The 27,189-nt window shown below is 40.7% G+C and overlaps 1 protein-coding gene across 1 annotated transcript in view; it reads left to right on the top strand.

Moving 5' to 3' along the window:
- The first annotated feature begins 2,192 nt into the window (after positions 1-2,192).
- The window catches only part of mtor (mechanistic target of rapamycin kinase), a 121,521-nt gene continuing 96,524 nt past the window's right edge, over positions 2,193-27,189 (top strand). Inside the window, exons 1-12 of the mRNA XM_079679044.1 lie at positions 2,193-2,358; positions 2,662-2,770; positions 4,670-4,853; positions 4,953-5,081; positions 5,804-6,048; positions 6,830-7,039; positions 7,507-7,712; positions 10,232-10,354; positions 10,807-10,890; positions 13,494-13,586; positions 13,910-14,044; positions 19,983-20,112. Coding sequence (XP_079535170.1) covers positions 2,338-2,358; positions 2,662-2,770; positions 4,670-4,853; positions 4,953-5,081; positions 5,804-6,048; positions 6,830-7,039; positions 7,507-7,712; positions 10,232-10,354; positions 10,807-10,890; positions 13,494-13,586; positions 13,910-14,044; positions 19,983-20,112 — 1,669 coding nt within the window. The 5' untranslated portion in view covers positions 2,193-2,337. The remainder of the gene's footprint in view (positions 2,359-2,661; positions 2,771-4,669; positions 4,854-4,952; positions 5,082-5,803; positions 6,049-6,829; positions 7,040-7,506; positions 7,713-10,231; positions 10,355-10,806; positions 10,891-13,493; positions 13,587-13,909; positions 14,045-19,982; positions 20,113-27,189) is intronic.

Genomic DNA, 27,189 nt, shown 5'->3' with positions numbered 1-27,189 from the left:
AAAAAGCTTCTTATATTCATTAGCATAGCTAGCTAACCAGATGCTAATAACAACAAAGTTATTGACTGGATGATCAGTATGACAGATGAACAGATCGCCACTGGGCTTACAACTAAAGACACAGCCACGCTAAAACTGCGGCATGTGTACGGCTCCTTATGGTACTGCAATTTTTGGAAGTGCCGGAGTGGGGTTCTGGTGCCCTCCGTCAGAACTGCACCCCAGACATATGCCACCTGATGACACGTTAGGCTCGTGTTGTGTTCAAGGACCCTGACCTTGGCTAGGAAAAACAGGCACTCGCTTGTTTAATTTTTTTGCGGTCTAGATTTCTCTTAATTTTTTTCTTTTTTGCGAGTGTTTATAAATTACCTCGAGGGCCGTACCAAATCGTCTCGCGGGCCATATACGGCCCGGGGGCCGGAGATTCCCCACCCCTGTTTTAGAGCTTTGGTAAAAAAAAAGACTGCTAATTAATGTCTGGAATAACAATATTTACATATACTTAGACAGCAAAATGACACTCAAGAAAAGCAAGTAGTGAGCAGCAATAAAACAATTTCCCGTCTTTTCCAGGTGTTGGTGTTGAGGGAGCTGGCTGTGAGCGCACCCACCTTCTTCTTCCAGCAAGTGCAGCCCTTCTTCGACAACATCCTTTACGCAGTGTGGGACCCCAAGCAAGCCATCCGAGAAGGAGCTGTATCTGCACTACGAGCCTGTCTCATCCTCACCACTCAGAGGGAGACCAAGGAAATGCAGAAACCGCAGTGGTACAAAGTAAGACACCCAACTGTATAGCGGCACATTTGAAGAAGGCTGCATGTATTTGCCAGAGATAACACTTGTGTCGTTGTGGTGGGCTTGATGAGTGTTTGTAATTTTTCTGCAACAGCAAACATTCGACGAGGCAGAGAAAGGCTTCGACGAGACGTTGGCCAAAGAAAAAGGGATGAATCGCGATGACAGGGTCCACGGTGCTCTGCTGATCCTCAACGAGCTGGTTCGCATCAGCAGCATGGAGGGAGAGGTGAGGGCTGAGCTCCTCCTGGAAACACATCTGTCAGTGTTCTCACTCTCTGCTGAATGAGGCTCCTTCTTTAAGGTGGAGGGTGTAGATACAGCAGCAAGCTTAGAGAACCAACTACCCTCCATCTAACAGAAAATGTTTTGTAACCATAGTTTCGTACCATAATCTCTTGATTCAAAAAAAGAAAAAAATAGTTATTTATCTGTTCTCGAAACCACCTTGTTTTTAAACCTGATATTAATGAGCTGCTACATTATTGCAACAGTTACTGTAAATATACAAAATGTTTACAGTTCTTAAGTAAAAATAAAAACAACATAACTTTTAAGTTATTAACATCTGTACGACAATTTTAGATTTCTATATTATTTTGCCTGTCTACTTGTTATTGTTTGCATGGAACTATTTGAAGACTGGGTGTTATTACATGTTATCTGGCTATTGCTTTTATCCAAAGCGACCTGCATACACATTTGGGTTGAAGTATCTTTTTCAAAGACACCAACATGCTAACTACAAGGACTGGAACCCTCTAATTGGAAGACCCCTTTCTTACCTGCCATAGTTTTTACATGCCACAGTTGATATTACACAAACATCGTTGCACATGGTCAAGTAAGGCAGCTGGATAAGTCAGGATCAATGCAGACTTGCTGTCTGGATGTTTATTTATTTTTATTCTATCCGTTTATTTAACCTGGATAGTGCCCATAAATTAACATTGCTGTAAATGCACCAGCGAGGAGGCTTTTTTTCATCTGTAGTACCTGAACAAATGTTGCATGCTTCCCCTTAAAACACATCAGAATATTACAGAAAATAAAAAGGTATAAATTAAGAAAAACATGCAAAATAGAGTTTCGCAATACAGGACATAGAAGTAAAAAACTAAGACAAAAAAAAGCAAACATACATATTCCACACTATTTGGCTTTTCACATGACTTAATTTGGTGTACCGTCCACATAACTCGCAAACAAAGTGTAAGTGGGTTGGAATTGGGCCTCTAACATCCTCGAGCTAAACCTTCCTCTCACTCTCTTGTCTGTATGACAGCGTATGCGCGAGGAGATGGAGGAGATAACGCAGCAGCAGCTGGTCCATGACAAATACTGCAAGGAGATGATGGGGTTTGGAACCAAGCCCCGACATATCACCCCCTTTACCAGCTTCCAGTCGGTGCAGCCGCAGCAGTCGAACGCGCTGTTAGGCCTGCTGGGATACAGCTCACCGCAGGGTTTCCTCAGCTTCGGAGCCACGCCGGCCCCGCCAAGACCTCACTGGTGGAGAGTCGCTACTGCCGAGAGCTGATGGAAGAGCGCTTCGACCAGGTAGGGTTAACAGAAGAGGTCTCGATTTTCACTGAATGCAAAAGTAGTTTTTTGGTAATTGCTGACACTACTTCTGTTTATCAATATATTTGTGATAGAAAACAAATTGTGTTAAATGCATCATTTTTGACAGTCAAAAAGTTGAAACTTACATCAATTTAAATGAGTAATACTGCTACTTAGCTCACAGACCATTGAAGCAGGCTCACACACAGATGTATGTGTCAAAAACACATTGCCAATGCTGTTTAAGCCCAAGATGAATCAGAGTTAACTTAAGTTTTTATTATGTACCTGATCCAGGTGTGTCACTGGGTGCTGAAATACAGGACCAGTAAAAATCCTCTGATCCAGATGAGCATCCTGAACCTGCTGCCACGCCTGGCTGCCTTCCAGCCTAATACCTTCACAGGTTGGAATAGTTTGTGCAAAAACCCATCTTTTATAATTGTGACATACAGCCATGTATTTTGTCTCAGCATTGTGCCCACTAGGGCTGCAACAAACGACTAATTTGATAATCGATTAATCTATCGATTAATGAAACGATTAAAGGTGGGGTAGGTAAGTTTCAGAAACCGGCTCGAGTGCACTCAAATTTGAAAGTACACAGCCAAAAAGAATCCGCCCCTTCCTTCAGACTTCCTTACAGAGCACCTCCTCCGCGAGAGCAGGCTGCAGTGACGTTACATATCAGGCAAAGTTAAACACATCTAGGTTAGCAATACTACACAGCCAAAGCAACTCCGATATTGACTCTGGTTTGACTTCTCCTAGTTTCCACTTTCTTTTTGTTCTTAATTTGCTCCGTTACATTTTTTCTTTTGCGACCAGTAGACGATGTTGAACCTAACTCTGCCATGGTGAAAGTGGCCGCCTGTTGCTGGCAAGTCATTGAAGTACTGCTGCAATGCACGCCCAATGACGGCACGCCCAATGAGGGCACGAGATACATTTGTGCGTGCACGAGATGGAAGGCTGACAGACAGTGCGGCAATCCAATCCGTTTAGCAGGCCCGGCTAAACGGATTGGTTGTAGTTTTTACAGTATTACGGCTTCCACAGATGACATTTTTTCATGGATTTTTTGTCAAAGCACTTAAGATATTCATTGCTATCGGGATGTTAAGAGTATTCCATGGAATATAACAAAAAGTGTATCTCGAGCCGGTTTCTGAAACTTACCTACCCCACCTTTAATTGACTATTCGGACTATTATGCCTTGCACAATTTCTCAGACGCTCTTATTTAGCCATCAACTTTTAGATTTAGCTTGAGGTTGTTTAGGCATGTGGAAACAAACAATGAAGACAATAAAGATTAATACTTGATTCAAAAATACATATATTATTAAATTAACTAAACACATTTTGAACAGAATGAACATTGCTTTTTATTTAAATTAAATAAACAATATTTCACATCAAAAGAAACATCAATGTTTTAAAAAATCGTATTAAATAATGTGATAACATAATAGTAAACAGAACAGCTGAAACTTTAACAAAATAAATAACTCGGTTACCTCTAATCATTAACCCATGTTTGTATAATTGAGTTGACTCCGTGTGTTGCTGCTAGCATACATAACACCTGATGTGGAAACGTTACTCGTGGACGGGGCTACAGAGCTACTAGAAAGACAGTCAAACCCGGTGCATTTCTCCGTCTGAATGTGGTGCACTTTTGCTAAATGTTTAGACAAATTGCTGGTGTCACCGCCCTTACATGCTAAACCCTTTATTGCACTATTGGCAAAGAGCTTTGTCCACATCGAGACGGGTAACATTTAACCACACCATCCCCGCCGTGTGTGTTGCTGCATGTAGCAGCCGCGTGTGTGTAAACCGCCCCGCCCCCTCACACACAGACGGGGGAGAGAGATCTCGTCTCGATTGGAAAGATCGAAAATACACCATAGACGCATTTTTTTGTCTTTTTGCATATTAGAAACGAGTTGGCCACACTAAAACTGCGATATAATGTTTATGTAGCAATAATACATATGACATATATTTTTTAAATGTCTCCAGTACCGATAAAAAGACCGATAACGTTGGAGCTTAACGGCGCGTAAAACACACGTGATGACGTCACCAACGAATCGACGACTGAATTAGTTGGCAGCTAATTTGGTCATCGATTTTAATCGATTAAGTCGATTAGTTGTTGCACCCCTAGTGCCCACTAGGCTTTTTGTTAGGTATGGACAATAAATGACTTACTCCTAGTCAGGTGATGTATGTGTTACTTCCTTTCCAACTCTGTGTCTAACCATTTCCCTTTGTGTTTCTTCCATCCCCTGTGCAGACCAGTACCTGTCGGACACTATGAGCTACCTGCTGGGCTGTCTGAAGAAGGAGAAGGAGAGGACGGCAGCTTTCCAGGCTCTGGGGCTGCTGGTGGTGGCCGTCAGAACAGAAATCCAGCCGTACCTCCCCAAGATCCTCGAGATTATCAAGGCTGCCCTGCCACTTAAGGACTTTGCACACAAGTCAGTAATTAAATACAGGACGTTGGTTATTTCTAGTCTCTCGATAACCTAAACTATGTCCACTTTTTTTTTTACTTTCACTGTCTTTCTTATTTGCAGGAGACAGAAGACCATGCAGGTGGACGCCACAGTGTTCACTTGTATCAGCATGCTGTCCAGAGCCATGGGTCCCAGCATCCAACCAGACATCAAGGAGCTGCTGGAGCCCATGCTGGCTGTGGGCCTCAGGTAGGACAGAATGACTTCACCAGTGGTGGGAAAGTAGTCAGATCCTTCACTTGAGTTAAAGTAGCAATACCACAGTCTCAAAATACTCCATTAAATGTTAAAAAAACAAGTTCAAAATGGTTCTTTAGTAAACTTAGGGAAGCATTAACGGCAACATTTAAAAAAAAAAGTAGCATTATGCAGAATTGCTCTCTTAAAAGTGGTATTATTATAGAATATATTACATTAGTCTCTTTTTAATGATAAATTATGTAATTTGTCAATGTGGAGCAAATGTTTGAATACTGAGTAGATGATTCATATATTTATATATATATATAAACATATAATCCAGGTGTATCAGGTCATTTATGTGAAAATAAACTTCAAATAAATATAGTGCGGTAAAATAGTACAATATTGTTCTCTGAGATGTAGTAAATTAGAAGTCATTGGAAAATACTCAAGCAAAGTACAATTATCTCATTATTATACTAACATTATAGTACTTATAGAGTAAATGCACTTAGTTACATTACACCACTGGGTTTCACTACTATGGGGAATGATTCCAGTAAATAGCCTGAATTGGATTTTGTACTGGATTTATTCAAGTAGATCCAGAGTTTGACTTCTATGGATAGGTTTTAAGTTACATGTTTTGATACACAACACACGTCTTCATCTTATTCGAAAGATGGCAACGATTGTTTTTTTTGTCCATTTCTTTCCTATTCGTGTAGTCCTGCGCTGACGGCAGTGCTGTACGACCTAAGCCGTCAGATCCCGCAACTGAAGAAGGACATCCAGGACGGCCTGCTGAAGATGCTCTCCCTGGTGCTGATGCACAAACCTCTGCGTCACCCCGGCATGCCCAAAGGCCTGGCTCACCAGCTGGCCTCACCCAGCCTCACCAACATCCCAGAGGCCAGCGATGTAGGCAGCATCACCCTGGCCCTGCGCACACTGGGAAGCTTTGAGTTTGAAGGCAAGAACCTCTAAAGGACATTTATTTTAAATGGGAGCATTAAAGCCCTAAAATCACGAAGCATGGAAAGAAATACCTCGAGTTGCTGCTCTCTACACATTCAGTGAAGTTGGACATGTGTTTTTAAATTGAACACACAGTCTGTAAGAAAGTAAGTGATCTGCAGAAATGGCTTGAGTGGTTTTTGTCTGGAATTAGGGCTCGAGACATAACACTTAATCATGCAGCAAACTGCAGAGAAATAATAACTGCCCAGTCTTTGAGTTGATAGCCTGTAGTAGACGGTGAGGTGGGATTGATAAAAAAAAAAAAAAAACTGGTCCCTAGATGAGGCTACTAAACGCCATCAAGCTGAACATTAGCTGCCTTTAGCTTAGTGGTGCTGACGTAGTCATGCAACCGGGATATAGTTTGTTTGTAGCCTAACTTTAGCTTTTTATTTCTGCCAACTGTGTTAAAATGTCCCTATTATAAAAGTGGTGTTAATATTTTGAGATTATCTTGCTTAACAAACCTGTAAGTAACATACATTTGGTTTGCAACAGAGCTTATTTTCCTGAATATTTCAAAATCCCATCGGCTTTTAACTTCACTGCTAACTTATATCACTGCTCCACACTATTGTAATGGATACTTTTTACATGCATTTAAAATGTAAAAAATACCTAACATAGTCAATATAATTATCTGCATTGCTGCCCTAAATAAATGTAAGTCTAAAATGTAGTTGCATGCCACATCTACCAGTTCAGGGATAAGCCTTTTTTTGTTCTTCCCCCAGGACACTCCCTCACCCAGTTTGTGCGTCACTGTGCCGATCATTTCCTGAACAGCGAACACAAGGAAATCCGAATGGAGGCAGCTCGGACCTGCTCCCGCCTCCTAACCCCCTCCATCCACCTGATCAGCGGCCATGTTGTCAGCCAGACTGCCGTGCAGGTGGTGGCAGATGTGCTCAGCAAGCTGCTAGTTGTTGGCATCACTGACCCAGGTAAACCATAAAAGTCTAATCAAAACATGTAATGATAATTTACTTAAATGTAAATACAAATATTTTAATTATATATATATTTTTGTTTATATAACCATACTATGTTTGTTTATTTAAATGTATATTTGATTGCACTTTCTTATTTTTACTTATTATGTTATAAAAATATCTTTATCAAGTTTTATTTTTGTATTTCTTTTTTCTTTTTAATCTGGTGTCAGAAAACCAAATTTCCCACTGGAATAAATAAAGTGTTTTGTTAAAATTGGAGGAAAAGGGAAGAAACACCATACTTTATTGAGCATTGTTTCATTTTGAAATGTTTGTTTTATTTTGAAATTTATTTTTGATCCATCATACTCTTACAAAAAAAGGCATTTAGTTATAAGACATGTTGCATATAATGGTAATAAGAATGGTGAAGTCAGAATATTTATTTTCTTTCTTCCCTCTGTGTTCTCCCAAAGATCCAGACATTCGATATTGTGTGCTTGCCTCCCTCGATGAGCGTTTTGACGCTCACTTGGCCCAGGCGGAGAACCTGCAGGCTCTGTTCGTTGCGCTGAACGATGAGGTGTTTGAAATCAGAGAGCTGGCCATCTGCACCATCGGACGCCTCAGCAGTATGAACCCTGCGTTCGTCATGCCCTTCCTGCGCAAGATGCTCATCCAGGTAAGAGAGACCCAACAGATGGCACACTGTGAGTATTGTAAAGGTTAATTGTGTCGGTTGTTTAATATTGTTTTATTTATTTCTAAAGCAGGAGTTTTGTGTTAACCTGTTGAAAAAAAACATACCCAATAGTATTTACAGTGGGGCAAAAAAGTATTTAGTCAGCCACCAATTGTGCAAGTTCTCCCACTTAAAAAGATGAGAGAGGCCTGTAATTTTCATCCTAGGTATACCTCAACTATGAGAGACAAAATGAGAAAAAAAAAATCCAGAAAATCACATTGTCTGATTTTTAAAGAATTTATTTGCAAATTATGGTGGAAAATAGGTATTTGGTCAATAACAAAAGTTCATCTCAATACTTTGTTATATACCCTTTGTTGGCAATGACAGAGGTCAAACGTTTTCTGTAAGTCTTCACAAGGTCTTCACACACTGTGAATACTTTTTTGCCCCAATGTATAATATATATTGTTATTTTTATATTGTTTTATTTTCTTAATATATATACAGTGGGGCAAAAAAGTATTTAGTCAGCCATCAATTGTGCAAGTTCTCCCACTTAAAAAGATGAGGCCTGTCATTTTCATCCCAGGTATACCTCAACTATGAGAGACAGAATGGGGGGAAAGAATCCAGGAAATCACATTGTAGGATTTTTAATGAATTAATTGGTCAATTCCATGGTAAAATAAGTATTTGGTCACCTACAAACAAACAAGATTTCTGTCTCTCACAGACCTGTAACTTCTTCTTTAAGAGCCTCCTCTGTCCTCCACTTGTTAACTGTATTAATGGCACCTGTTTGAACTCGTTATCAGTATAAAAGACACCTGTCCACAACCTCAAACAGTCACACTCCAAACTCCACTATGGCCCAGACCAAAGAGCTGTCAAAGGACACCAGAAACAAAATGGTAGACCTGCACCAGGCTGGGAAGACTGAATCTGCAATAGGTAAGCAGCTTGGTGTGAAGAAATCAACTGTGGGAGCAATTATTAGAAAATGGAAGACATACAAGACCACTGATAATCTCCCTCGATCTGGGGCTCCACGCAAGATCTCACCCCGTGGGGTCAAAATGATCACAAGAACGGTGAGCAAACATCCCAGAACCACACGGGGGGACCTAGTCAATGACCTGCAGAGAGCTGGGACCAAAGTAACAAAGGCTACCATCAGTAACACACTACGCCACCAGGGACTCAAATCCTGCAGTGCCAGACGTGTCCCCCTGCTTAAGCCAGTACATGTCCAGGCCCGTCTGAAGTTTGCTAGAGAGCATTTAGATGATCCAGAAGAGGATTGGGAGAATGTCATATGGTCAGATGAAACCAAAATAGAACTTTTTAGTAAAAACTCAACTAGACGTGTTTGGAGGAGAAAGAATGCTGAGTTGCATCCAAAGAACACCGTACATACTGTGAAACATGGGGGTGGAAACATCATGCTTTGGGGCTGTTTTTCTGCAAAGGGACCAGGACGACTGATCCGTGTAAAGGAAAGAATGAATGGGGCCATGTATCGTGAGATTTTGAGTGACAACCTCCTTCCATCAGCAAGGGCATTGAAGATGAAACGTGGCTGGGTCTTTCAGCATGACAATGATCCCAAACACACCGCCCGGGCAACGAAGGAGTGGCTTCGTAAGAATCATTTCAAGGTCCTGGAGTGGCCTAGCCAGTCTCCAGATCTCAATCCCATAGAAAATCTTTGGAGGGAGTTGAAAGTCCGTGTTGCCCAGCGACAGCCCCAAAACATCACTGCTCTAGAGGAGATCTGCATGGAGGAATGGGGCAAAATACCAGCAACATTGTGTGAAAACCTTGTGAAGACTTACAGAAAACGTTTGACCACTGTCATTGCCAACAAAGGGTATATAACAAAGTATTGAGATGAACTTTTGTTATTGGCCAAATACTAATTTTCCACCATAATTTTTACAAATAAATTCTTAAAAGATCAGACAATGTGATTTTCTGGATTTTCTTTTTTTTCTCATTTTGTCTCTCATAGTTGAGGTATACCTAGGAGGAAAATTAGAGGCCTCTCATCTTTTTAAGTGGGAGAACTTGCACAATTTGTGGCTGACTAAATACTTTTTTGCCCCACTGCATATATTTTTCTTTTTTACTTTTTAAATAAAAATGCATTAATGTGTCCTTCATATGAAGAGCTGGTTAATTACAAGAAAGGGATGTTAGTAATAATTAAAAACATTTATAATTCTCCCATCATGCACAGCTATTATTATATGTTGGTACTGTTTGGAAAGGTCACTTGTTGGCTGATGTTTCAGTGTTAAACCTCTAGATGGCAGCAAAGGCTTTTGTATCATACACTGCTTAAACATCAAAAGTATTGCTCCATAAAACCAAAGTGAGGATTTCTTACTTAAGACCCGCTCCCATGACAGCAACATTTACAATATGCATTTATTGTGTACACTATGCACCTTTTAAGATTTAGTCCAGAGATAAAGACTCTATACTTGTCTCTGTTGTGAATTTTCTTGCAGATTTTAACGGAGTTGGAGCACAGTGGTGTCGGCAGGAACAAAGAGCAGAGCGCTCGTATGCTCGGTCATCTAGTCTCCAACGCCCCCCGCCTCATACGACCGTATATGGAGCCCATCCTCAAGGTACAAGGTTGCATCAGAGGAACATATGTAGACTTATCTGAACAAATACAATTAGATTTTATAAATCAAGGTTTGTTAAGCACTCAAAATCTCAGAACAAACTGTCAGTGGATATGTTGCATTTTTGTTTTCGAAAAAAGGAAGAAGAATTCATGGAATAAATAACTGTATATTTCTGGTACTGATCTTTTGAAAGACTGACCATCAATTGAGCGGAGTACTTTTGGGAACCTGTCTTTTTAAGATGTTAAGTTATGACAAGAAATAAGAATCTATCATTAAAAACACCATGTTATATGATTTTACTGCAAAACTATATGCGGGACTCCCTTAAATCCATTAGAATCTAAATTCTTGAAGCTCTTTCAAAAAATAATTCTGAATAGTTAAATTATGTATAGCTCTGGGGTTCAATGGTCAAAATGACCCCTGTTACCTTTCCCTTTTTGCAGGCTCTCATTCTCAAGCTGAAAGACCCAGACCCCAACCCTGGAGTGGTCATCAGTGTCCTTGCGACCATCGGCGAGTTGGCCCAGGTAAGTGTCTCAATGTCGTGAAGTTTAAACAGTTTTAGCCAGTGTGTCGTATTGATTCTGCAGCTGCTGATGTTTGAGACCTCAATAAATTCAAGCTGAAGTGTTTTCCCTGTACACATTTTCAATTTTTGGAGTTTCTCACTGTAACAGTTTTTATGCAAGTCTTTTTTCTGAGGTGATTAGTTCAGGGTAGAGTCCTGCCTATGGGTGTGTGCCTTGCTCCACCCTCCTCCAGTTGATGCAATGGACCCTTCTAAGGAGTCAGGAAGGCACAGTTATGAGCAGGTGGACTCCTCAGTTCAGACAGAGTGCAGGAGAAGCTCAGGTAGACCAAGTGTTCACAGTTGACTCAGTTCAGGGACAGCACAGGAAGACGCCAGAGAACGTAGGGTATACGGTAGCACAAAAAAAAGAGAAGAGAGAATTTGAATTCCCTACAAATCCGACCAAAATTAAAGCTGTGATAGATGAACACAAAAAAAATGAAGTTTTCCTAGGGCTGAGTACTTGCTGAATCCAAACAGAAAAACATATATCACAATATGTTTTTACCGAATAGAGTAGTGTAGGAACGAATATTAATCCCGGAAATGAGTTAGCATTTTAGCATCTTACCGCCTCTCGAGTTTTAGTTTGATGCCTGAAATTAGGTCTGTGGTAAACACAAGCTTACAAGACTATCAAGTTTTGTTCCATTACTTAAAATACATAATGACATATCCCACTGGTGAACGTCTGAAGCATTTATGTGTCTTAAATATGGCGGTTGTTAAAGTGGCTAAATGACTCTTCATAACGATCAGTAACCGCCTATAGTGGTGTGGTGTCGTAATGTCATGTAATCATGAGCTAATTATTTAATAGCATCATGTTTTTTACTTTTTGCTAAACGCTTCAATTATTCTGACAAGCGATGGTAACGTGAAGATTCGTCCCGCTTAACAACATGTGTAAATATCATAAACATGTGTTTGCCACAGATCAGATATTCCGCAAAGTCCCAAAAATATTGTCAAGGAAGCCCTTGTGATGCTAACTTTCAGGGCGTCCTACAAAATACATGATCACTGCACCACTCTACAGCAATATCGGGGCATTTGAACATTGATAAAAATGTTTACACAATGAGAATTCTGATAAATAATCATCAGTCATATGGATTTATTGAGTGTGTTAAGGCAATCGATACGACATGAAGAACAGTCTGGCAAATTCAGAAAACGACATTTACTACAATGCACCCTTTAAAACCTTGAAAACACATTTATTATAGGGATGGGAATTTGAAAGCAAATGTATATTCATATATCCGGCCCCCCAAAAAACGGTTAACCGGTTAACCGAAATTTAGATATCCTATAAAAAAGAAAAAAATCCAAACATTTTTTTTCAATAACTTGCGGAAATAAATAAATACATGTTCAAATAAGTATAGAAACCAAGTCGAATTTGTCAAATGTATTGAACTGTTGATCACAGTTTGACAGCTATAGGCCAACAGCTTTCATGTGCGGAGGCGATTCACAATCAGGCCAGCTGTAGAGAAGACCCTCTCAGCTGGAACGGAGGTTTCGGGTATAGCAAGGTATAGTATGTATATAAGTTTAATTTGGCATAGTTTGCACTCTAAACCGCACTCACTAACCTGGTCGAAATATTTTCACACATTACTCCTTTTTGACGCCATGTCTGTTATGTAAGACTCTTAGAGTGTAAATAATTACCGGACTATGACTGGTAAAATATGTTGAATACCGGCAAAACTAAATCTCTCCTGTCAAAATGTCTATGTACTTTGCCGCCACACACGGTTGCCAAGCAGTGCTTATTGTTGTTTAGGCTGGCCACTCATGTGTCACGAGTGTTGACAGGGGGCGGGGGAGCACGCTCATAAACTGTTAGTGCCGGAACCTCGCAACGGCTGCGGAGCGCATTTGCGCCGCATTTGGGCATAAGATGAGGTTTGAGTCTGCGTGATCTGCGTGTAGGGAGGGGCAGCAGCCATATCATTAGCTAGAACTAGCTAGATCTGATGGATTTGGACATAAATGCGAGGGAAGTATAACCGGGCGTGAGAGAGAGAGAGAGAGAGAGAGGGAGATCAGCACCTGCACCTGCAGTTCTGCCCGCTGTGAGGGACCGGTGAGCGGAGCAAAACACACCTTTAGACGTCACCTAACACATTTAGCTAGGGCACTGTCGTATACATTGAATTATTCAATTTGATAATATGTAATCAACCCAAACAAAAACAAAAAAAATAAATAAATAACTCATATTCGAATACACGAATAATTATTCTAATATTCGATTAATCGTTCCCATCCCTAAATTATTATATCCCAAATCTAAGATGATATCTATTATTCCTATAACAATATTGAATAAAATACCCCACGCCTAAGCCTATCCTTAAAATGTAACAATAAATGTATTTTTTGTACATCAAAATTCTACAGAAACGGACTATAGTTTAATATGGTCAGATCTAATCTGCTTCTTTCATGTAAAAGTCATTATTTAATCCCTTTTTTTTTCTAAAATCAATAGGAGAGTATAGTATGATATTTCCAGGGTTTTGATTGCTCTGCCTATCATGTCAGGTGAGCGGTCTGGAGATGAGGAAGTGGATGGACGAGCTTTTTCCAATCATCATGGACATGCTGCAGGACTCCTCCTCATTGGCCAAGCGACAGGTACGCCAAAAAAGTTTCTGCTGCATCTGGTCCTAATTTTCTATTCTAATTTCAACTCAGCACCACCCGAGTTCTGACATAACTCATAACCGGCATTTCTCGAAACATTTAAAGTCATCTTTTGAGTGAATTGTGCTTCTGGTATTTCCTTTTTGAACAGTGTTGTGTGCCAGGAGGTACACATAATAAGGAAAATATAAGAATATCTATATAAAATAACGTTGTTTGTTGGATACGTTCATTTACAATGCCTAGATAATGCATCCCAAACATTACGCTTCATGCTTCGCACTCAGTGGATTCTGCCTCTGACTTTCCACCAGGTGGCACTGTGGACTCTGGGCCAGCAGGTGGCTAGCACAGGTTACGTGGTGGAGCCCTACCGCAAGTACCCCTCCCTTCTAGAGGTGCTGCTCAACTTCCTCAAGACGGAACAAAACCAGGGCATCAGGAGAGAGGTATGCACCTTTCATTTCCCCGAGGTTTTCTCAGTAGCAACGTGAACCCAACTCTGACTCATACCCATGCCAGAAACCCTAACCTGTCAACATACACTAAACAAATGAAAGTCTGTTTATATGTATTGACTTTGACTGGTCAATTATAATCACAAGATTACGTTCAGTACGAGGCACATTTTCCATAGTCGTATGGAACTTTTTCCCAAAGTCTCGAGCTGTGACGTAAGTGATAATCGCCGGAGTTCCGTCCCTCGCCTATTACATTACGTATGTCTCACAGAGTCCATTGTCACTGTGTGTATGGTTTGTGGCGTGTGGATATTGACTCTGGCAACTGTCGCTCTTGCATCCACTAATACACCTGAAATCTGAGGTTGACTATACTTTTCTACAGAAAGTAAATGGACTGCATTCATGTAGCGCTGTTCATCTACTGACCACTGAAAGCTCTTTTCACAGATACAGTGGGGCAAAAAAGTATTTAGTCGGCCACCAATTGTGCAAGTTCTCCCACTTAAAAAGATGAGAGAGGCCTGTCATTTTCATCCTAGGTATACCTCAACTATGAGAGACAAAATGAGAAAAAAAAGAATCCAGAAAATCACATTGTCTGATTTTTAAAGAATTTATTTGCAAATTATGGTGGAAAATAAGTATTTGGTCACCTACAAACAAACAAGATTTCTGGCTCTCACAGACCTGTAACTTATTTTTTAAGAGCCTCCTCTGTCCTCCACTTGTTAACTGTATTAATGGCACCTGTTTGAACTCCACAACCTCAAACAGTCACACTCCAAACTCCACTATGGCCAAGACCAAAGAGCTGTCAAAGGACACCAGAAAAAAAATTGTAGACCTGCACCAGGCTGGGAAGACTGAATCTGCAATAGGTGAGCAGCTTGGTGTGAAGAAATCAACTGTGGGAGCAATTATTAGAAAATGGAAGACATACAAGACCACTGATAATCTCCCTCGATCTGGGGCTCCACGCAAGATTTCACCCCGTGGGGTCAAAATGATCACAAGAACGGTGAGCAAAAATCCCAGAACCACACGGGGGGACCTAGTCAATGACCTGCAGAGAGCTGGGACCAAAGTAACAAAGGCTACCATCAGTAACACACTATGCCGCCAGGGACTCAAATCCTGCAGTGCCAGACGTGTCCCCCTGCTTAAGCCAGTACATGTCCAGGCCCGTCTGAAGTTTGCTAGAGAGCATTTAGATGATCCAGAAGAGGATTGGGAGAATGTCATATGGTCAGATGAAACCAAAATAGAACTTTTTGGTAAAAACTCAACTAGACGTGTTTGGAGGAGAAAGAATGCTGAGTTGCATCCAAAGAACACCATACCTACTGTGAAACATGGGGGTAGAAACATCATGCTTTGGGGCTGTTTTTCTGCAAAGGGACCAGGACGACTGATCCGTGTAAAGGAAAGAATGAATGGGGCCATGTATCTTGAGATTTTGAGTGACAACCTCCTTCCATCAGCAAGGGCATTGAAGATGAAACGTAGCTGGGTCTTTCAGCATGACAATGATCCCAAACACACCGCCCGGGCAACGAAGGAGTGGCTTCGTAAGGAGCATTTCAAGGGTGTCCGCGGGGTCTTAAAAAGTATTAAAAGTTGATAAATCAATTTAGCGAAAATTAAGGCTATTAAAAAGTATTTAAAAGTATTAAACGGCATTTTCCAAGGTATTAAGAAGGTCCACAGCAACGACAACATGAAACACCCTTTAATTTACTGAAACGACATGTCGGGAAACCCCCTCAAGGCGGCCACATGCTAAGTGCTAGCCAGAAACCGCGGCGGTTAAGTCTCGACTCTCCCGATGGCCAATCCGTGCCTCCCATGACTGCACGTCGCTGACACACACCGCTGCAGTGCAGACTCTGCAGACGAGTCCGGGCGATGCTGCTCCTCCAAGGAAGAGGCACAGGTTCACTAAGCCAAACTATATCCGGTCACAGAGATCTGCTATTTTAAAGTAAAGTCAACACATATTGACCCTAAATATAGTCTATATTAAGAACGAGAAAAGTCTTAACATATTGTTTTTTTGTAAATATGATAAATGTGTGAGGGTGATGACGTCAGAGCATCGTCCTATGCCCCGGACAGCCCGGCCCAATTTAACCCCTGGGTATTTGTGAGGGAGCTCCTATATGGCATTACCCCGCTGAAGCTCACCAAAGTTTAATATATTTCATAGTTCAAAGTTTTGTCAATTGTTTTGTTTATTGGTCAAATACTGGTTTCTAATGGTTTCTGAGGAGTTTTACTGGAATGAAAGAGCACAGAGTACAGAAGCAACAAAGCAGCATACTGCATTAAACCTGTACTTCACAGAGAGGTTGAAGTTCACGTGGAGAGGAGGCTTCAGTAGTCTGTCTGCACTCTGTTTAGTTGTGCTATCTTACAATCAATATAGTCAATGTGAGGTAAAGTGTGTCGCCAATGTAACCGGTTAGAACTCGAAGTTGCGATGAGGTCTTAAAAATGTATGGAAAGGGTCTTAAAAAAGGTCTTAAAAGGTATTACATTTGACTTCAGGATTCCTGCATATACCCTGATTTCAAGGTCCTGAACCCCATAGAAAATCTTTGGAGGGAGTTAAAAGTCCGTGTTGCCCAGCGACAGCCCCAAAACATCACTGCTCTAGAGGAGATCTGCATGGAGGAATGGGCCAAAAATACCAGCAACAGTGTGTGAAAACCTTGTGAAGACTTACAGAAAACGTTTGACCTCTGTCATTGCCAACAAAGGGTATTGAGTATTGAGATGAACTTTTGTTATCTAGCAAGTACTTATTTTCCACCATAATTTGCAAATACATTCTTTAAAAATCAGATTGTGATTTTCTGGATTTTTTTTTTTCTCATTTTTTCTCATAGTTGAGGTATACCTAGGATGAAAATTACAGACCTTTTTCATCTTTTTAAGTGGGAGAACTTGCACAATTGGTGGCTGACTAAATACTTTTTTGCTCATCTGTATCTGTGAACCAAGTTTGAAGTCACAGTAGAAAAACATTATTTTGTAGCTTGTAGAAAAAAAATGAACTTGTTGATGAAATGTTCACTTGCATTTTTTTTTTGATTTTTTTAATATATTTTGCATTACAACTGCAACTTGGTTATTACAACCTATCAAATCAGTCATTACAACTTCACGAATCTGCTCTGTGGCAGTATAAACCGACAAATCTGCGGCCTTGACTTTTGAGGGGGGTTGGAGCGAAGGGGCGGAGCTATCAGAACGACGAGGCGCAAGCTTGGGTCAGTCACACACAAGGGACTACTGTTGCCCCTTTCACACCAACGCAGCTCCCGTTCTAGCTCCGTGCTTCACTCACAACAACAACAATGTGGGACTGCGTTTGGTCGATGATCGTGTTATAATCATACGAAGCCATCCATCCATCTATCCATCTTCTCCCGCTTATCCGTGGTCGGGTCGCGGGGGTAGCAGTTCCAGCAGAGCGCCCCAAACTTTATTTTCCCTGGCCACATCAACCAGCTCTGACTGGGGGATCCCAAGACGCTCCCAGGCCAGCGAAGAGATATAATCCCTCCACCTGGTCCTAGGTCTACCCCTTGGTCTCTTCCCAGCTGGACGTGCCTGGAACACTTCCCTAGGGAGGCGCCTAGGAGGCATCCTTACTAGGTGCCCGAACCACCTCAACTGGCTCCTTTCGACGCGAAGGAGGAGCTGTTCAACTCTGAGTCCCTCCCGGATGACTGAACTTCTCACCTTATCCCTAAGGGAGACACCATTCACCCTGCGGTGAAAACCCATCTCGGCCACTTGTATCCGCGATCTCGTTCTTTCGGTCATGACCCATCCTTCATGACCATAGGTGAGGGTAGGAACAAAAATGGCCCGGTAGACAGAGAGCTTTGCCTTCTGGCTCGAAGCCAGATTAAATTAAATAACTACTTCTCCAACCTTGTACTTTTCTCCAGAGTGCCGTGGTTCATTGTTTATTAATGTGTTATAGCGGCATTTACCGACTGCTGCAGTGCTGCTCGTCCACTGGAGTTTATTCTCCCGTTAACTCACAGCAGCGGCCGCTGTAAAGTACTCACTGTCTGACTGTCACACAAGCAGTTGATAAATATCCCCAATTCCCCTTAAGTGAATGTGTTTCAGTATGAATTGAGGCTGTTTGGCATCACAACGCTGTTATGAAAGTTACTGTGGTATAAAATGAGTGATGTTAGCCTAGCAACCAAAGCTAAACTGACTATATTGACTAGGCTACTTGTAGCTTGTTGCTATAACTTGTGACATAAGCCGTTTTCTAAAGGCACACTTTACCCGCGTATTTTTCATTATGATTCTACTAGTGATAGTTGGACATGACAACCTGTGCAGGCAGCCCATGTATTGATTCCATCTGATAGCTGCTATAATACAAAACAAAACTTCTAACCCCTCCACAATGATCAATAACAGCGAACGGATGGTCAAATAAACAGAATCACACAAAGCCTGGTTACTGGTTAGTGTTGCCTGACTTTATAAATTGTGTGGTTGCGTTCTAGTCACTTTGCTCAGCGCTACTGCTTGTTACAACTTTTATTTGCCGTACTCTCCATAAACTGTTAGTTCAGGTTAATCTCGCTCCCCTCCGACGTAAGCGTGACGTATGCTGTTCTTGCCTAGACCGACACTTTTTCCGAGCTTGGTAAGGGAAAAGAGCCGTCTCCGCTGCGGCGTGAAGACGAAAAAACGGTGCTTATCAGGCACAAGCTCCGCACCGGCCCTGGAACTGTGTTGGTGTGAAAGGGGCAACATGCAGGGCCCCGCCCCGCAGTCATCCGGTTCGATCTGACATGGCTGTGTGGCTAACTCAAGCTTGCGCCTCCTCGTTCTGATAGCTCCGCCCCTTCGCTCCAACCCCCCTTCCTCCCCATGTTCCTCCCCCCACATCTACAGGTGAAAACTACTTTAGCGTCACATTCATCGCAAGAAGTGTAGCAAAAGTCAAGGCCGCAGAATCGTCGATTTATACTGCCACAGAGCAGATTCGTGAAGATATAATGACTGATTTGAAAGGTTGTAATAACCAAGTTGCAGTTGTAATGGAAAATATATTTTAAAAATATACATTTTTCTGCAAGTGAACATTTCATCACTAAGTTCCTTTTTTTCCTACAAGCTACAAAACGTTTTCTTCTTCTTCTGTGACTTCAAATTTGGTTCACAGATACGTGGATATTTTATACAAGTGTAAATGTATGCACACAAGCTCAGATTTTTTTTCTGCAAGTGCTCACATCAGGTTTTACACGCTCTCGCATTTTGCACCATATCTACCTTCATAAGTTCTGCGTCACAGGAGAAGTCTTGCTCAAAGACACATGGTTTCTCATTTGAGGAGCTGGTAATGGAACCAGGAACCTTTCGATTTTAAGGCGACCATTTTTCATAAGCCAAGCATTTACCTTGAGTGTTTTGGTACTAAAAAGATGGTTACTTCAAACTAATTTGAGTACTTTTGTGTGTTTTCATATTTCCTTAAAGAAATACCCCACTCAAAATCGAGTTTGAATATCAAATACTACTTGCTGACTACTCTACAGTTGACAGCATTTACTCCAGATTGCATGGGGACAAAAACCTTGTAACATACAAATTGTGCCATGTAGACACCAGGATTAAGCAAAAGGAAACAATTTGTGGAATAGAAAAATCATTATCTCTTCTTCTCCTGCTTAGATTTTGATACTTTCTAAATAATTGTCCATCATTCAAGAACATCCATGGGGGCTTCCTAAACCACATTTTCTTTGTTCTATCTGATACCCACTTTGCCAATGAGTGGATTAATATGCTACTTCAACAGAGCTCCAGAGCTACAAGGACTTAATGGCACTCTTACTCTTGTTTTTAATTAAATACATATTTTCTTTGTGTCCGACAGGCTATCCGTGTACTGGGTCTTCTCGGAGCTCTAGACCCTTACAAGCACAAGGTGAACATCGGCATGATCGACCAATCACGAGACGCCTCTGCCGTCAGCCTCTCTGAGTCCAAGTCCAGTCAGGATTCCGGTAGGACACAAATCAAATTTCTTGGAACAACGTTGGTTGGGAATTTTCACCCAGAGATCATAATACAGGATTGTTTAACATTATTATTTTTGTCACATTAGTGTTCAGTTCTCAACTCTTGTAATTCTATATTGCTACTTGGTGGTCAGATACCTTAGGACTCATTAACAACATGATACATGTCTCTACATTAATGGAACCAATCAAATCAGGACGTACACAATCTGGCAGTAGCCTAGATATTAAATAACTAGTTAAAGATGGGCTACGGGGTGGCTTATTTTAAGAAAACAAATTCAATAGCACAAAACTTTAGAAGTTGCAGTTGGCATTTTAGAAGAAGATGTGAAAAAAGGCAGCTAAAGATGAAACTGCCTCCATTTTATTTCTCTTTAATGATTTAGTGATGCAACACAACTGGAGTCAAAAGGAAGGATATTCACAGATTATACATATGATAAATCAGCTGTTCATAGGGATTGTTTTGCGGTGTTGACAAAATGCAATTCATTTTATAGTAACTATAGTAACGCAGTCTAGGCGGAGCCGTGACATCATCTTCAATGCGAAACATCCGTTTCCACTAGCCGGAACTACGCCTAGTGGAAACGCAACCAAAAACGGGCCGGGCACGGTACGGCACGCTTAAACCGCGGCCCACGCTGTAGTGGAAATGCGCCACAAAATGTAGGTTCTTTCCGGGCCAACAACCGGGCTGAGTATGCTAAACTAGTGAGAGAATCGCTGGAAACTACAACAAAATGAACATATTTGACCGTTATTTAATTGTAATACATGTTTTAAAATGATGCCAAAGTAACAACATACTGATACCGGTTAGTAAAAACCATGAATTAATGCTTTGACAAGTCTGCAGACAAGACGGCAGGCGAAAAACCTTTTAAAATGCGTGTTGTCTGAATGGAGATCGGCTAAGCTAACGCTGTATATGCTCCGACCGTCCACATTCACAACAAAGTCCTATACAGACATAAATAAACCAGCGACTGTATTCGCCGTGACACAGACAGTCTGTGGTTTGTACTTGTTTAACTTTTGTCTAGTTCCTGAACAGATATGAGGAGCTGTAAGCTCTGAGGGCTAACAGCTAACGGCTGATGTTGGTTTTGTGTTTCGCATTGAAGATGATGTCACGGCTCCGCCTACACTGCGTTACTATAGATACTACCCCAGTCCTAAACTGTAATGGAAACGCAGCATAAAGTGAGCCTGGTCTAACTATACCGTACTAAGCCGAGTGAGTACCTGCAGTGGAAATGCGCCAGTAAAGACCATATTTAATATATATCTTACCAACACATCTAGAAGTTGAGAGTTAATCTATTATACAGAACAGAACCATTACAAATCAAACCCTTACTACTAAATGATCCTAAAACATTGACTTCATCAGTCTAAACATTGATTCATAATAGATTAAACATGGACGCATTACAAGCAAAGATAAAGATCACAGATTACAGATAAAAGTAAAGTTATACAATGTTTAATGTGGAAAACTTGAAGAAGATACTCAACCATTTGAGAGTGAATTTCACACATTTGCTCGTTCTAACATGAATGTATGCACATAAGGTTTTCTTTGGTCCGAATATGATCACTTTAGATTAAAACTGATCTCTTAATACTTCAATTTCTGAATAGGACTCGCGAAACCGACGTCTGGCCAAAAGCACTTTGTTATCTACAGCTCATTAGAAATGGAGCGAAGTGACGTGCTATGTCTACTCACTCAAGACAAACACAATATTGTAGAGGTCTTGCCCCTGCATTTGGAAAGTCAACAGCAACTCCGGCTTTAGTTTTGAGGTTAGTTGGAGCTTTCGTTTTTCGGGATCCAATTTCTGGCTTCTGTCTTATGTTTGACCAACTAGACCTTGAGAGCCTGCCAATTCAGAGGGAAATGTAACCACGACAACTGGAGTGGGATTTGTCAGAGTGGAGATATTTGATTTAAAGAGAACCACTCTAGACAGACATCCCTTCAGGCATCTGTTTAATAGACTAATAATTAGTGTGTGTGTGTGTGTGTGTGTGTGTGTGTGTGTGTGTGTGTGTGTGTGTGTGTGTGTGTGTGTGTGTGTGTGTGTGTGTGTGTGTGTGTGTGTGTGTGTGTGTGTGTGTGTGTGTGTGTGTGTGTGTGTGTGTGTGTGTGTGTGTGTGTGTGTGTGTGTGTGTGTGTGTGTGTGTGTGTGTGTGTGTGTGTGTGTGTGTGTGTCTTTTTGTCCATAGCCGATCTTGTAAACTTCTTGACTCATCAGCCCATCATGGTTGTTATAACTCATATGTCTTTGCTCATTTATGACTATAATTGAATGCATTGTTGTTGCTGTGAATTAACCATTGACATGTTTTTTTTTTATGAAGTGAAAAATGCTATTTTTGTTTAATATCTATCTCTGTTTGTGACCTACTCTATCAAAATCAGTCATTTCAACCCCAAAACACATTTTGAATTACACACACCGTTAGAAAAAGGAGATTCTTAGCTTTCCAATTATATCATTGTTGTTTTTGTTCTCCAAATATTCGGCAAAGATCTTTAACATAAAGTAATTACTTTCTTACCTAGACACCATTTTGAGAAAAAGGCCTTCAGAGAGGTATCTAGGAATCACGTTATGGGGGCATATAGTACCCCTTGCTCCCCATTAGGACCACCACTTGATTAGCTATAATTCTGAAATCTTTGTTAGCTTATTAGCAGGCTGTTCCTCATGTAATATTCAACAATCTGCAGCTTATTGTTCGCAGAGATTCATCCATTGTATTGATGAGGCTAACTCATTTTAAGCAAGGAGCATCCAGGATGAGGATGTTTTTTTTCCTTGGATGATAGTAAGCTCGAAAGAAAGTTTTATATTCTGAAAGACAAGACTTTGTTTGTATAAAATCAGCCAAAACCCCAAAAATTCTTTTACACAAATCCCCCAAAAAATTGGAATGCGCCGGATTGATTTTGGTCACAGGTCACATTTTGTCAATACGTTCATTGTCACAAACCATGATCAAAAAGCATGAGCCGTATGTAAACAAAGGTAACCTAGTCATTCTCGCACCCTTGCTTGTTTCTCTATGGAAAGATACATTCATGATAACTATGTCATACTCCCCCGCTCTGTTATTTTTTAAGCTTTGACTCTTAGCAAGCACCTATTATCAACCACAGTAAGTGCTAACAGTCTTCTCAGAGGTCAATCGGCTGCATTGTTCTTTACTTTCCACAATAAAAAACTTTATAATCTGATGTTTTGGAATTTTTAGAGCCTTACCAGTAAGAATGGTAAAATAATTTATCCCAAAAAAAGGTTTTACGGAAAGGACATTGTGTCACCGAAAACATTATGATTCATCTACTTATGAAAAGGAGGTGAAAAAGTGCCTTGTTATGGATGGAAATTGTGACATTAAGATGGTGCAAAATAAAAGGTTAGGCTATCACTTAAAAAAAGGACGCCATATAAAAAAGAAATGCAGGCCTCCACTCGTCTGACCCAGTCATGGGTCTCAGAGTGCGATCTGGGACAACAATAGGGTAATAGTTTTACCAGTTTGCTCTCCTGCTAAATAGACTGTGACTGGAACTGGAGTCTGTACATCTGTCTGCAGATCTCTCAGGATCAGTGTTCGGAGCACTTGCAATATTTGACAGCACGTATTTCCTTTGGTAGGAGTTAATTGGCTAGGCCCATCGTCTCACCTGACTAAAAACATCAAGTCACTGAAGAAAGTCAGGGTCATAAAACCGATGCACTTGAGGCGTAGTAAGTTGCTGTTTTAAATATTTTATTATGGCTAGGAACGTTTTTTTTCCGACATAGCTGAAGGCAAGGCACGTTTATTTATATAGCATATTTCAACACAAGGTAATTCAAAGTACGTTACATAAAACATTAAAAGCATTACATTTAAAACGTGAAGAAAGCCAAGAAAATACAATGGGAGAAATACTCCCTCTGGAGTGAGCTTTGGAATTGTAGCCTTTGCAGACCATTTCCATGCACAACGACCTATATAACACAATACAGGAAAGGGCAGTGGAAAGTATGGAGTCTAGATTTAAAAGAAGTAAACACCCAGTTTTCTTGGAGTTTGTTACAGATAAATGCAGCATACTAATTGAACGCTGCTTCTCCATGTTTAGTTTGGATATATTTATTTTTAAGTAAATTATTTGACAAACAGGAAACCAGTGTGAAGACCCCAAAATGGAGAGATGGCATCTACTTCGTTTGGACTCTAGCAGCAGCATTCTTAATCAGCTGCAGCTTTATAATTTTTTTTTCAAATCCTGAAGACTGAATTACCACTTTGCTGCTTCCTTACTTAACTACACCAATGCCTGTTTGTTGGTTGTAAAGACACACATGTGTGTCGCCATCTATCAACGCCATTAATCTAGACTTGCTGAAGGCCAGGATGATAAAAAGTCCAGATCTACCCTCTTTAGCTTGCACGCTCTTTGCCAATATGTTTTGTCTACACTCGGGAGTCTTAAGGGAGGCAACTGTGAAACTGTACTCCTGCAAAAGGCCAGTGAAACGCTGAATTCCAGACTTCTGTATTCTCAGATGCCTTGTAAAACTTAATAGCTCCGTATACATAAATGGCCAAACTGACCCCATTTGCATTTTCTGTCACAAAACACATTAACAAAACCACTCATTAAAAAATAAATAAGAAAAAGTATATTATGAATGTTAAAAAGACCACCACTGGTGCAAGAGAAATAAATACAATTGTGCTCTCTAATTCTTGGCACGACTGCTGAAACCCTCATGTGGCTCTTTAGATTCTCCGGTGCTTAGAGGGGATTCGGAGGTGGCTTATTACAGATTGTAGCAAAAGACATGAATATAATTTGAGGGTTAAAGTGAGAAATACTGGGTGTTCACTCCAAAAGTGGCGCCGTTTGAAAGAAAGGCAAAGGACAGAGTTGGTGTGAGGAAAAAAACATTCCAGGAAAGTCTGCTTGGGTTGATGAAGGTGTTTTCCCTTCCCTGTAGTGTGTAATATAGGTTGTGTGCATTTCAATAATCTGCAAAGGCTAAAATCCCAAAGTTTCCTGCAGAGGGAGCTTTGCCCACACCCCCCCCCCCCCCCCCCTCCTCTGTTGTATTTAAAAAGAAAAAGAAAAGTTAAAAACCTTATTTGATTTGTTGTCCCCTGCTGTAATAAAGGTCAGTGCCAGTACTCACAAGCAGCCAGCAGCAACAAGCCAAACATATCAAATCTCTTCTCCCTTCAGACTATTATTGTTGTCAAGCTTTAAGGTCAGCTGTATTTAGTGAGACTGAGAAGGTGTTGATTTGGATGGTAAGGGAGGAGAGGAGGTGTTTGGGATGCCATAAATCTGTGATATAGTAAAACTCTACCAATGATTTGCCTGACTAATGTTCTCATGACGGCATAGCCTCCTGTCCCACATAGTCACAAGGGTTTGGGCTGATGAAGTTATAGTTGGTATGATCACATTTGGAAAAGCGGTAAGTACACTGGAAAAAGGCTTTTTGTTCAACCAATTTAAAATGTAAAAAATGGTTCACATCTATTTCTTATTGCTTGTGCCAATGAAAAATAAATAAATTGCCTCAAACAATATTTCTTTAGGAAATGGAAACTATTCTATAAGGCTTTGCACAAAGTATATGTTTCTGTTTGAAGGAAGTTAATTGAATTCAATTATATTTATAATCCTAAAAAAATATATAGATTTGATCAAACAATTGTTTGTCATTTAAGAAATACAATTTAATAGTGTGACGAAGGTAACTTCGTCACTGATGGCTTCGGGCCTTGCATATGTGCACATGTTTATACAGTTTATATTATTTATTGATGTAGTGGTGTTTTATATGTTCCCCTTTCCCCATGTCTTTTGCCATTGATTATGTTCACCTGGTGCCCTGTGTTGTCTCCTCCCCCCCCCCCCCCCCCCCCCCCCCTGTGTCTAATTGCTGATTAGTGGGTGGTTATTTAGGCTCTGTTTCCCTGTCTGTTTGGAGGCTGGTAGTGTGTGTGAGATCCTTGTGGCTGGTGACTGTGCTCACATGTTCAGCAGGATTGAGGCTGTGAATCATGTGTATGATTTAATAAATGCCCACACCGGGTTATATTTTTGGACGTTCTGCCTTTGCCTCCTTGCTTGGTCGGGCCGCTCAATTGTCAGCTTCACAAATAGAAATTATTTGTTTTATCTAATCCAAAAAATATAGATTACATCAATAATTCTTATTACAGAACGACATTCATTGACTTGTTTATTAATTATATAACATGACCTAATTTACAGGGTTTGATAACAATACCAAAAATGTACATACGCTGCACTGCGGTTTAACACTGACATGCGCTGCTTACACCCAAACTTGTTTAGATTTTGGCAATATGCATTGACCTTTCAACCCATAAAATATTAACAGTGCATCAATGTATCATAACAAATTAAACCAAAACGTTCCATTACAGTTCTCAAGTGTCAGATTGACAGCACAATATATCAATTCTTTAAAGAAACCAAGTGAAAAAACAGTTTGAAAGAACACCTTAAATTATGACAGGAAATCTAATATAGCAGCAACGTTCTTTCCTGTAGGACATGGAACATAGGTGTCCGAGAAAAAAGCCTGCTTACAGGTGGCGTGTCACCCGAGCATGCAGATGTAGAAACTTGAATCATCCTGGTTATGAAAATCGGCCTTACTCACAGAGAAGTCAACTGGCTCTGGGTCACTGGATTCTGCATGAATGGCATTTCAAAGTGCGAGATTCTGAGAGGGGTCTGCCTGCAGACCTCCATTCTCAGGACAGTTCCGGTGCAGACCTCCACTCTCAGGACACCTCCACTGTCAGTACAGGAAGTGACGATTCTGACGTCTGCTAGCTAATAGTGATGCTAATGATAGCTAATTCCTAATAGTAGTATGTGTGTCGTTTGTACAGTGCTACTTATATGTTATGTAAAGCCTGCATACTTATATGTTTTATTTCTGTATTGTTACAGTTTTACAAAGTAAAAGAAGAACAGTAAAGTCAAGAAAGAAAACCTTGCATCTT

The sequence above is a fragment of the Notothenia rossii genome, assembly GCF_949606895.1.
Source record: "Notothenia rossii genome assembly, chromosome: 4".
Taxonomy (NCBI): domain Eukaryota; kingdom Metazoa; phylum Chordata; class Actinopteri; order Perciformes; family Nototheniidae; genus Notothenia; species Notothenia rossii.
This window is presented reverse-complemented; position numbering and strand designations above follow the sequence as displayed.